This window comes from Ursus americanus, chromosome 35, assembly GCF_024610735.1.
Source record: "Ursus americanus isolate L20-20 chromosome 35, mUrsAme1.1.p, whole genome shotgun sequence".
NCBI classification, from domain to species: domain Eukaryota; kingdom Metazoa; phylum Chordata; class Mammalia; order Carnivora; family Ursidae; genus Ursus; species Ursus americanus.
The window spans coordinates 12,434,359-12,447,744 of record NC_142161.1 but is presented as its reverse complement, the minus strand read 5'-3'; the positions used below and the strand labels follow the sequence as shown (position 1 = coordinate 12,447,744).

Genomic DNA, 13,386 nt, shown 5'->3' with positions numbered 1-13,386 from the left:
AAAATGCACCATCTTAGTCCCTGTCCCCTCTCTCTGCATGCATTTTTCTCCCCCACTCCCATTTGTCATGTTATGTACCAATTGCCTCCCTCCCTTGTTATTTATAATTCAAGAGAGTCCAGTTTGATTTGAAACCCCCTGTGCTAAAAAAATAGCTTCACAGGTAGTATTTTTAATCTTTGATTATGTGATGAAGGGTTTTGTCTCATCACTAATGCAGTTTCTTTTTTTTAAGATTTATTGATTTATTTAAGAGAAGGGGGCAGAGGAAGAGAGAGAACCCTCAAGGTGACTCCCTACTGAGCATGGAGCCTGACATAGGGCTCAATCCCAGGACTCTGAGATCATGACCTGAGCCGAAATCAAGAGTTGGCTGCTTAACCAACTGAGCCTCCTAGGCATCCCTCATCACTAATGAGGTTTCTAATCTCACACAACAAATGGGGAGATTTTTGATTGACGATTTGCTTAAGACAGAAGGGCCCTGGAATCCTTTTATGTCTACCAGCTAAGGACAACCTGATCTGATCTAGCCCCTTAGGAGATAATGGAAGGAAACTGAAAAGTGAAGGGTCGTTCGTTATATCCCCAGATCTCTCTTGTACTGGAGAAGGAAGTAGGTGAGCAAACTGAAGCCAGAAGTCACATGGCTGCTGAACCCTGTGTCCTACCGCCAGGTTATCCCAAGATCTGGCCACTCTGGGACCTCACACTGGGTTTTTGTTCATTTGTTCCTTTTGCTTTTGGAAATTTTCTCTCCCTTCACACCATTACCTTGCCTTTATCTCCTACTCCCTTCAGTGGTATTCCACAACATTCAGATTAATAATAATAATAATAATAATAATAATAAGCCTCATTTCACTTTTCTAAACCTCAGTTTCCTCAAGTATAAATGGGGATGGTTAATTACTATGACTACTTTTTCATTTAATCCTCACAATAACTTTCTTCTGGGGTCTGTACTATTGTCCCTATTTTATATAACAGGAGCCTAAGCCAAAAGAAGGTACATAACTGCATATGGCCTCGCATCTAGGGGCTGAACTGGCCTTGAATGGAGGCTTTCTGACTCAGAGTCCACACATTGACCTCTGCATAATAATTTTCTCTGATTCATTGGATATTATTTTAAACAAACATACCCCCTCCTCCAGTTTGTTCTCCACATTACCACACTGTAAAGAGTAACCTAGGAGCGCCTGGGTGGCACAGTTGGTTAAGCATCCAACTCTTAGTTTCAGCTCAGTTTCATGATCTCAGGGTGGTAAGATCGAGCCCTGTGTTGGGCTTCACACTCAGCGGGGAGTCTGCTTGGGATTCTCTCCCTCTCCTTCTCCCTCTGCCCCTTTACAAATTGCAAACATGATGTTAAAGTCCTGTAATAGCTTCCTGCTGCTGGGTTAAAAACCCAACCCCTTCCAAGAACAGACATGTAGAGACCTCTCTCAAGCCACTCTCCCCTCCCTGGCTGCACCCAGCCACAGTGTTCTCCTTACAGTTTTTGAACATAATGAGTTCCTTCTGCCTCAGGGCTTTTGCACATGCTATTTCCCTCTCTCAAGAAAGCTTCCCACTTACAACATCTCTTAACTAGTTTACTCTTACACAACCCTCAGACCTCAGAGCAAGCTTCACTTCTTCAAGATTCCTAACTCCTACCTAAGTCAGAATTTTTTCCTTATAAGCTCTCATAAAATTATGTTATTTTCCATTTAAGCATTTACCTCAATCTGTAAATAAATACTATTGTGATTATTTGATTCATTTGTTTCTCCCATTGGTTTATAAGTACCACAGGAGTATAAATCACATAGAAAATGGCTGACTCACCAGAACACTTGCAACATTTAGCATGGTGATGTGCAAAGAGTAAGCAATCACAGATGAATCTGTTGAATAAATGAATGAATCGATGAATGAGGACGTTTTGGAATGTGACTCTACGCCTTCATGTAATTTCTTCCTCTGATTACGTAGTTTTAGTTGACTCTAGTGATTAAAAGCCCAAGTTTCAGACTCAAATTCTGGCTCTACCACTAATTAGCCATGTGACCATGAGCCAGTAGCCTGATGTCACTAAACCTCATTTCCTTCATTTGCAAAATGCAAATGATAAGCCATGTCAAGTGCTGTTGTGAGTCTTAAAGGAGATAATATATGTAAGACACAAGTCTGGCACATGAATAGGTATTCAATGAATGTTCACTCATTACTTATTATTACTTTTACTGATCAAGTATACTGACGGGGCAAGTTTCATCAGAATGAGAGGCATCCCTATGCTAAATTACACTGCAAAAAAATGGGAAACCACTATTAACTGCCAATCTCAATAAAAATTATCTAAACGGAATTGTGTGGCTTTCATGCTTATCATGGCTTATCATGGAATTGATGTGGCTTTCATGCTTATTATGGCTTATCATGCTTATATTTTCTATCATTTTTATCATAAAAGTACAGCACTGTAGCTACTGAAGTGAGGTGAAAGAGGTTTTAAGTAAAAGTGTTTCTATGATGGGTACAGAAAAAGAAATTTGAGAGTTCAGGCAAAAATCAGATCCCTACAAGTGTCAGTCACCTGTTTCTATAGCCCTGGGAAAGTATCTGGTGTCCACTGTGACAGTCAAGGACCCCTCATATCAGGGATACTGTGCAATATAACTGGTACTCAATAAAAGATATTAGATGAATATATGGTATATGAGACTACATCTCAGATAATAGGGTATGACTGTGTTTCCCTAAGTCTTCCCCTGAAAATCCCTTCCCTAGCCAGTCCTTTGGAAAAGAAAATACCATACTCAAAAACACCTGGTGCCCCAAAGGGAACCCTCTTCCATCCTGTTCCCAAACAGGCCAACTATTTCTGTGCATGGCTGACTGTCACTCAGGGGTAACTATTTTTAATAAGACTGCATTTTTAATGTGGAAAAAATCCCTCCCTGAAAAACAAAACAGTGCATCCATTTTATATCTTAAAGACCAAATGATAAGCATCTACCCATGCATTGTTTTTAATGCAGTTTGTTATTAAGAGCATTCTTCAAAAGTACTTTTTCTAGATTTTTACCATGCGGAGGCAATTTTTTAAAAAGAAAGTTCCGTGAAGTATCTCAGAGCAGATGAGTAATGAGTTTCATTTCTTAAAATATTCCTTAGTAATACTAATATTCTTAGCCCCGTTGCTTTGTTCTGGACCACTGTCCCAGAGAGTTTTCAAATGCATGTAATAGTCTCAGGTGGGTAGAGAGGTGAGGAAGAGTGCACGTTGTTTTTACAGTCCTTTTTTTACTTCAGAAATATCACATTTAATTGTGTAGTGCCATTAGCTGTGTCATGGCTGCCCAGCAACGTCTCAACTCAAATATACTTTGATTTAGTATGTTATCGAGCAGTTCCTCAGATGAAGCTTATGTTTTATGGGGATGGTGATTTATTCACTTTATTGCTGGCTTCAGTCTTCTCTGAGACATCAAGGACATTCCCCCCCCCCAATTTGAAACAAAATTTTTGCTTTGTTCCTCACCCATAATTAAGTTAACTGAAGCTCTAGTTTCAAATGTCTTCTTAGATCTTTCTTTTTTTAACACTACATTTTGCTACCAATGAATAGGAGATAAATTCATAATTTAGAGACTTGAAGATCTCCCTATTAAAATGCCCCAAAGTTCTATCAGTGTTCACTGTTACTTCAAGGTCAGTTTTGTACACTGACTTAGTGTTCTTACTGAGAAGAGAGCTGGAAATAGAATTTTACTGTTTTAATCATGGGTACAGTAAAAAATGTTGTACGCCCCCGACCCTTCCTCCCCTAATCTCACTACATGGTGTTCGTTACACTTCAATTACTAACATATACATTCACAGACCTCTTACCAGAATGCTGCAGCTCCCCTGAGTCTTTAGACCACATGAACTAGATTCTTTTTTTTTTTTAACGATTTTATTTATTTATTTGACAGAGAGAGAGACAGCCCGTGAGAGAGGGAACACAAGCAGGGGGAGTGGGAGAGGAAGAAGCAGGCTCTCAGCAGAGGAGCCTGATGTGGGGCTCGATCCCAGCACCCTGGGATCACACCCTGAGCTGAAGGCAGACGCTTAACGACTGAGCCACCCAGGCGCCCCAAGATTCTTGATCAGATTCGCTTTAGGCCTACCATGCTGGGATTCTATGGTTCCGAACGTGTTCTGGAGAGCAGCAGTAGACTGAGAGGAGCAAGTAATGATAGGGAAACGGAAACCAAAGCAAAGTTTACTCTCTTATAGGCAAGGGGAAAACACACAAAAATATTTTAATATGTTTTATTTATACTATAGTAATTATTTTTAAGAATCTCCATTTTCTACAGGCTAAAATTATGAGTCAAATGATTAATTTCCAAGATTAATCCTAGTCCACCGATTGTATCTCCCTCTTCTATCCCTAAAGCAGTGATTATTTGCATTATTTAATTCAATTCAGCTCATCAGATTTTGATATACAGTGATACAAGTAAGGTGCTAGGGGAGATAGAGATGATTCTAATCTGGTACCAACACTCATGCAGTTCAAATCTAGCACGTACTCTGTCATGATACAAATGGACCTATGACAAGGGCTAACAGAAGAATACATAAAGTGCTTTGGGTACGTGCTCCGGAAGGACAAATGCATTCCCACAGACAGGGTAAGTATCGTGGAGGTAAAGGGCTTACTTACCACACCATCTGGCATATGGTAAATTCTTAATCACTGTTGGCTACCGTGTTCTTATTGTTAACAGTTATCACTACCTCTGTGATTTTACCTCTCTCAACCTCAGTCCTATTACCTGTAAGATAGATACAATAGTATCACCTGTGAAATAAGAGTAACAGCACCTTTCCTGCCTACCTCCTAGAACTGTCTGAGGATCTAACAAGAATATGAAGGTGATTCCTGACATGTGTTATTCATCTTTGAATGCCTAGTGCTTTATATATATATAGTAGGAAATCAATAAATATTTAGGGGAGATAGAAAGGAAAGCAGGAAGGAAGGGAGGGATGGATGGAGGAGAGAAGGAGGAAAATTACTATTATTACAACAGAGATCTATTATGAGCTGGTTTTATTTGTTCTATTTAATTATGTCTAGATTTATGTCCTTAGGTAGTCACTTAACCACTCTCAGATTCAGTTTTTCCATCTATAAAATGGGACTATTTTTAATATCTCTTACCCTCCTTAGTAAATGAAACAATAAAGTGCTTATCAAAGTATCTGAAATATAAAAAATTTCAGTACAACACACTTTTTATACAATGTTGAGCTTTGCCCTATTTTTTATTTGTTTAGTTGGTTGGTTTTGTTTTAGCAAAACATTTGCTAATTTGCTTACAAAATATGATGTGTCATATTTAAATAAAAGAATGAAGTTTATGCATTTTGTTTTTGCAAAGATAGAACTTGCCACTTTCTCAACTTTCCAACTTATTCTTTAATGTGGCTCAGAAACTCAACTAGCTTACAAGAAGAGAAAATGAATTCACTTTCACTGGAAGGACATCGACTATTTCAATTTATCAGCCTGTTTAATGCCATTTCCCTCTTCATTCTACAAATCTTTCACAGCTGAATTCGTTCTGATAAAGCTTAGAATTTAATCCTAATTCCCTTCCTGTTTTCCACAATCCCAGTATGCTGGCTGGCAGAAACAAATAAAACTTTAGTCTTTAAAATGTTCTCATGGAGTCACACTAGAGGCACAAATAGGTTTCCATAGCTTTAGGAAGGTTGGTAATGGAAACAGTGCTTCAATTCACAGAAAAATATCCACAAAGGAGACAGCTAAGAATCCACTGTTCTTTTACGCCTCACACAACATATTCTTGAATTTCAAATATGACAATGCACTAAATTGTTTCCAATCAAATCTGTAAATAACTGTTGAGCTCACATTGTGAGAACCATTATGGACACTACTTAATATAAACTAGAAACATAAAGCAGTGGCCAGGGACAATTACTCAGCCTCAACGACTTTTCATCATTACCTACCGTCTCTTGAATGACACCAGTGCAAATCAGTGCATGATGAAGGTATTCCGCAAACAACGATGGTAACAATAAGCCCTAGAACAACTGCTATATCTCCTGCTCTACAACAAAGAGTCGATGATCAGTAAATGTTTATTTAATGAACAAAAATGTAAAATGAACTGATTTTATCCAATGATTTCTTACGCCCCCCTCTAGGGGTAGAAAGTGAGCAGATCTGATGACTGATCAATACTGGATGTTGGGCAGAGCCAGCAGGACACACAAGGAGGAACAAGAGGAACAACAAAATACGTACAGATTGCGGATGGCAGGTAGATAGCTAAAGAAGATCTCTACCTCAATGGCATACACCTCATGAATACCACACTTAGGGCAGAGCTGGATACTCCAGAATTCTTTGTAATCTCCCAGGACCACAAGAATCCCAGTCAAGGACCCTCTAAGGATCCCGTCTGGGAGGGATGGCATCAGGGCACCACATACACCCATGTATGCATTCTATGATTAAAAAGAGGACTCTACCAAAGTCTGTATCACTTCCCTCACTGCCACAATAACAGGAACAGCTGAATGAAAACGAAGAACATAAAGCTAGAAGTGAGGCCAGTAGATTTTGATTCTCATAAACTTCCAGGGCCTGCGGGGAATTTGCTATGGCAAGAGCACCGTTATTATGAAAACAATAATCAAGAAGTATAAATCATTTATGAGAATAGGCACACATTTGTTTTGTGTTGTTGAAAATGTTGGAGCCACTGAAACATTAATTAATACTGAATTATGCAACACTCATTATAAGGCCTTTTAATCTTATGCATTTATATAAGTGTTTTATAAACTTCTACAATATCTATTTTCCACAAAACCAAGGGTAGGGCACTAATGCGGATGTCCAGAGCCAAGGGACTATACACACAGACACACACTCTATGATTCTATATACCATAGCTATCTAGCTATCTACACACACATACACACACACATACACACAGCTCTTGCTTAGTTATTAGCACAATGCTTTGCTCCTATATATGTCAATTTTATGTGGGATGAGGAGAGTTCATTTGGATTCAAATTTACCGTGTTCATTCTTTTTCTTTTACGATTTTATTTATTTATTTATTTATTTATTTATTTATTTATTTATTTTATTTATTTATTTGAGAGAGAGAGAGAAAGAGTGCAAGCAGGGGTGGGAGGGAGGTGCAGAGTGAGAGGGAGAGGGACAAGAAGACTCCATGCTGAGTGTGGAGCCGATATGAGGCTCAGTCTCACGATCCCAAGATCATGACCTGAGCTGAAATCAAGAGTCAGATGCTTAATCGACTGAGCCACCCAGGTACCCCCCACAGTGCTCATTCTTAAGCCGTGCATCAAAAGTGACAACAACGAACTCTTTAAACTACTCTTAATATGAGTACAAAAAATCTAAACACATTGGTTGTGTAAATTCTGAAGCTCATTTGACTCACTGTATCCAGAATGATTTTTTCAAAGCATGAACTTAATCATGTCAATTCCCCAAACAAACTCTCCTGTTGTCCCTAAAATAAAGTCCAATTCTTCTAATATGACTTTTCATCTTCATAATCTGACCTCTGCTCACCTATAATTTCAAATCCTGGTGCCTTGACCTTTCTGCTCCAGTGTTGTCTAGAGCTCTCTGAGCCTGTCATTCTCTTACTTCTGGATCTTTGATGATGCCACTCTTTCTGGCTAGAACCTCTGTTCCCCAGTCTAATCCTGCTTCTCCTTCAGATCCCAGGTTGGACTCACTTCTGGAACAGCTTTCCTGTCTGAATTAGGTGCCCCTTCTCTGTCTTCCAGTGGCATCATGTGGATTTATCACAATCTGCCCTTAATGTCTGTTCTTTTGTCTTTATTGGGTACTAGATTCCTTGAAGGCAAAGACCACATTTGGTCACTCTTATATTCTTAGCACCTAGTGCCTAGCCATAGTAAGTGCTCAATAAATATTTATCAAATCACTGAATGGGGAAGAAGCTACTATGGGTGGTATGTGCAAACTATCAGGTGTAAATTAACTCTGGTCTAAAGTTTCATTCACCTCAGAAGTGCCCTAGCCTCTGGTCACTATACCTAGATTCAAAGCCCAGCTCAGGACCTGATTATTTACCTACAAAGAATTCCTATGCCACATCTCTGAACTGAAAACATTCTCCAATGGCCACACTCGATAACACACTACTTGGCTTCAAATACCCACCTCATTTGTCTCTTCAGAGAAAGCCTGCAGAATGTCTGTCTGCCTGGTGTAGTTGCCATTGGCGTCCTGCAGGCCCTGCAGAATTCGCTCCCGCAGAACCAGCACAGACACGCGGAGCTGGTGCCAGAGGAGCTGCACGGCGTGGATGTCCACAATCACGTTGACGGAGTAGGACAGCAGCTTCAGGGAGAACTCTGTTTCGAGGAGGGCATGGATTTGCTCCACATGATCCGAAATATCTTCACAAATGTCCTGCAGTAAGGAAAAGCAAAATATATGAAGACTATTTAGCCTTACTCCAGGGACCAGTGGCAAAAGTCACTCCTTCACTTGACACCAACTGTCAGGGCCCACAGGTCAGGTAAACCACATGCTGGGTGACTTGCCTTTGTTTTAGATCAGATGAATAGGGGCAGCCCAGATTCCTGGGCACCGGCCCGCCAATGCATGCAGGTAAATCTATCTTTTTCTAAACCACAAAAACGCACTATTCTTTCCAATTTAATTATTTCAGTTTGAAAGTTTACCCAAGGTAAGAGGTCACCTCACAATTCCACCCACTATTCTCTTTATTTGCGGTTTGTTGGGGATCCTGGCAAGGGTGCCAACAGCTGTTTTCTGGGCTAGTGGGGAGCCCCTCTGAGCACACATTATTTCAGGACAGAGGCATCATCCAGACACGGAGCAGGAAGAAAGATGGGATAGAATGTGTGCTTCACAGGAACTCCCAACCATTCTCAATGAGCCATGGGGTCCTTGGTGTAAGGGACAATTGTCACATTTCCACAATAACAGATTTTAATATTTAAATTCATAAGGAATATCTAAATTTCAACTCACACTTTGTAATCAGAATCATTCTTCTATCTAAGTATAGGTGACATACAATGTGACAGTAGTTTCAGGCACACAACATAGTGATTCAACTTCTCTAAATGTTACGCTATGCTCACCGCAAGTGTAGCTACCATCTGTCACCATACAGCGCTATTAAAACATCACTGACTATGTTCCCTAAGCTATGCCTTTTAACCCTGTGATACTTATTCATTCCATAACTGGAAGTCTGTATCTCCCACTCCCCATCCCCCATTTCACCCATTCTCCCTCCCCCCTTCCCTTTGGAAACCCTCAATTTGTTCTCTATATTTATAGGTCTGACAGAATTACTCTTAAGAAAGCAAGCCAGAAAAACCCCAAGGACAAAGAAAGACAAAAATACAGTTTTGTTTTTAAGACCTGGACATTTTAAACAAAAACATTACTGAATCAAAGTTTCAATCTCCTCCACACATACTATTAGGTAGGCAGATTTGGCGTCTGATATGTCACTTGTCCTTACAATTTCCCAAACTCCCATTGTGCCGTCAGAGGTCCTAGCATGAAATGGGTAGCATCAATGGTAATATTTACTTGAGCAATTTGAGTCCATTAAGCACCAAAAGGATGTACATGTCAGCTAAAAGTACTCAGTGATTCATTTTTAGTTATGCATCAGTGATTTTTTTAAAATGGGGCTTCTATTTTTGATTTTTGTTAAGGCTAAAATTTTAGGATAACATTTGAGGTCTGAGTCCTATTACAAGTATCCAAACAGTGATTCTGTGCTGGAAACACAAACTTTCAATTTCATATAATTCAATTACTTGTTTCTGAAGAAAAATTAAAATGGAATCTGTATTTACTGTGTAATAGTAGGCAAAAAAATTCTATTGAAGCATGATGGAAAGTTGTGCTGAATTTTTAGTAATAATTATTGTACAATTCCAATAAATATTCTAATATTATTTCTTAAAACTCAAGAACTAATTAGTGATAGTTACATAATTGGTGATAAAAATTTGAAATAGATTAAAAGTTTAAACAGATGCTGGAGTCCTAAAGTTCTTACAAATGTGGCCTATGAGCACATGCAGTCCAAAAGAGATTTGGAGCAAAAATCACATTACCTTATTAACCAGTACATGGGAACCACTCACAGCTGGATTAGCCAGTCTCTGCTGCCCTTTGGCACATTTATCCCCTACGCCTCTTATTCCTGATACCTAGACCACCTTCTAGTCCTGTACCCTTCTCCCTCTTGGATTAGTACATTTCTATGTAGTACTGTGTTACCTTAGGAAACTCTCTTCCTCCCACTGCTGATCTCTTCCAAATTCTCTGTACTTTTCCTGGCTAATATTTCCATTCCATTGTAAAACAAACAAACAAACACTCTACTTAACTTTTTCACAGAACAGTACATCTATCTCCTGCTCTTCCCCAAACCTGACTCTGTCCAAGGTTCCTGCTTCCCCCACTGCCCTCCCAGTGGGTGAAGGCTGTTCATTCTCCCAGGCCTCATCTGACAGATGGAGAGGGGGAGGGCTGATAGGAGAAGGACAAGCCTCAGTGATTCTTTACCACTTTCTGATCATTTTTCTTTTGCCCTCATACTAACACCCTTTGTTTTCACTAGGTGTCTGCTGACTGCTAAGCCTTCTCATCTTCCTTCTTCATTATTGCTGCCTATATTCTTCTCTTTCACTCCTCCACGCTGAAGACTGCAGTGGCTTGGTCCTCTCCATACTGAGCAAATCATCATCTTAGGCAACTTCAATATTCATACTGATGAACCAACCAATATCCTAGCCTCTAATGTCCTTTACTCCATAACCCTTAAGACCTTCATTCCTATTCTATTGGGATACCTCTCTGCCAGAGCCCTACCTTGGACCTTGTCATCACTCCACCTAAGGAACAATATCAGAAAGTCCCCTATGCCACCAACCTCTCTTTGTCTGACCTTTTCACTTCCATTCTCCCACTACAGGTGCTCTTCAAACCCAGCCCAGCCACCAGCCCCTCCACCCCCCTCCTAGCACAGCCTCTATAATAATCACTTCAACCACTCCCTTGGTAGTATTCTCCACTTCCTCACACTCTTGATTTCATAATTTGGATTTGTTAGTATCTGTCTCCTGGGTCCCACTATGACCCTACAGATGCAGAATACATTATATACCTAGGGGAAGAAAAGGTTTGGGTAACTTTAATGCCACCTGCTCTAAATACTCAAATAGGCATTTCTCAACCACACCATTCCCACCCTCCCATTTAATATGTTATATATAGTCTTGGCACTATGAAAACTACATGCTATCACTCTTTCTAAATATAATTTGGCTCCTCCATGATGAATGTAGGAACTTAGTCAGAGCCAGGTCATGGGTCAAGACGGCCAGGCAACCATCCAAAAGGGCACCAAAGCATCAATGGTGCCTGTTAAGGTTTTCACACCCTCCTCCTTACACATCTGTGAAATATAAATTGGCCCTGTTCCTACAGAAGCAAATGGGCCCTGAGGAGAAAGAAACACTCTCCCCCCCAAGAGCTGACCTCCCTCTATTGAGTATTTTGGCAATGTGCACGTGCAGTCTCTGTTGAAATTCTGAAACTAAATAATGCATGGCATGGTGCAACCTTCTGGGGTCTATTCATTTATTTATTTATTTTTATGCCCTCTACTCTGCTACCAGGTATCTGGTTCGACAAAATTACATGCACACAGAAACTGTAGAAGAAGAACTGCAGATATATGTGTATGTTTTGTGTGCGTGTGTATGTGTGTGTGTGTGTGTGTGTGTGTGTGTGTGTATACACAAACATGGATCCCTGTCTCACATCAAGGTCTTTCATCCATTTGGAGTTTATCTTTGGGTGTATATATATATATATATATATATATATATATATATATATATACACACACACACACACACTCAGGACAGTGTGTATGCCCCCCTCCAAACTTGGAATTAGAATATTCAACGAGAGGTTTAGAGAGATAACTGAGTGATTCTGAATCTATACATACTTTTTAGTAATGTAAAATCTGCTCTTCTCGGTCCCTCTATGTAAATGTCAACCAAATATTTAAAGAATTATCAGTTTGAATCTTCTGAGGCTTAGATCCTTAACCATTGCCAGTTTGTTGTACATTTATACGAAAGAATCTGAAGATTATGAATACTCTGTTTATTTTAATCCAGTCAACTAACTAGGTATTAGAGACTTTTAAAAAGGATTTGCTGAATGGCTACATCCCAGCAGAGGCTGTTTGGAATTAAAAGGCTCTGAAAAATCTGACCTGTTGGAGGCCCTAATCAGCACTAGATTAACAAGGTGAAGTAGAAGCATGGTGGGGTGGGGGGTGTTGGTGGAGGGTTGAACCAGAGCCCAACTGATGCATATAAGCCTTGACTGCACATGTGACTCTAGTAGATAGCAACTGGAAACTAGACTGTACGCACATGTTTGAACTGCTCAGTGTATAACAAACTTTTGAGCACTGCAGTGCTACTTACTAGAAACAAATTTAGTAACTTTAGATTCACAGATTTTTAGGAATACAGAAAGAAACAATCCCTTCAAGTTCAGGACTGGAGATTAAGATATATATCTATATCTATATATATCTTAAAGACCTATAAGCAAAAGTATTTCTCTCTATCTGCTTACTGAGAACATTAACACTAACATTAACATTATACAATTAGAGATTTTAAATTTAACACAGCAATGACTGGTTAAGCTGATGTAGTGACTAAAATTCATCGTGAAGTATAATCCCCTCAAATTTTAATGTTTGACTTCAGATTCTTTCCTATTCCTACAGAGGGTATTAGTAGGCAGAAACCTGAGTGTCTGTAAAGGAGATAAGATCAAGAAAGGGATGAGGATGTTGAAGACTATATGAGTGACAGCATGGAACCCTTTCCAGCATCAAGGGGAGAGTTGGCTTGGTCCACCAGTGTATCTTCTATAGAGCAAGTTATTCCTGTAAATCCATCTTTCATAATATTAGCCCAAAATTATCCCATTTCTCCTGTTCACACCTAGTTCTGGTCAGTATTCCTATCAATTTCAGCCCTTCTCCCCATTGTTATCTCTACCAGACCTTTCATCTCTGACCTTCAGATTCCTCTCCTGACTCCCAAGTATGCCTCAACTGGGACAAGGTGATGACGGACGGATCCACCAATCCCGACTTTTCTCGTTCTTAAAACCCCAAATTCATCTATTTCCCTTAAAGGCAGCTCTCATCCCTTGTATGCCATGTCCACAAACAGAGCTAGAGGACTGTGGGACTG

General features: G+C 39.7%; 1 protein-coding gene across 3 annotated transcripts in view; it reads right to left on the bottom strand.

The window, feature by feature from the left end:
- Window positions 1-13,386, bottom strand: part of AKAP6 (A-kinase anchoring protein 6) — a 464,155-nt gene that overhangs the window by 258,920 nt on the left and 191,849 nt on the right. For all 3 annotated transcript variants that reach the window (XM_087859041.1, XM_087859040.1, XM_045802588.2), the window contains exon 3: window positions 8,255-8,506. In XM_087859041.1, the coding sequence (XP_087715167.1) occupies window positions 8,255-8,506 (252 nt within the window). The remainder of the gene's footprint in view (window positions 1-8,254; window positions 8,507-13,386) is intronic.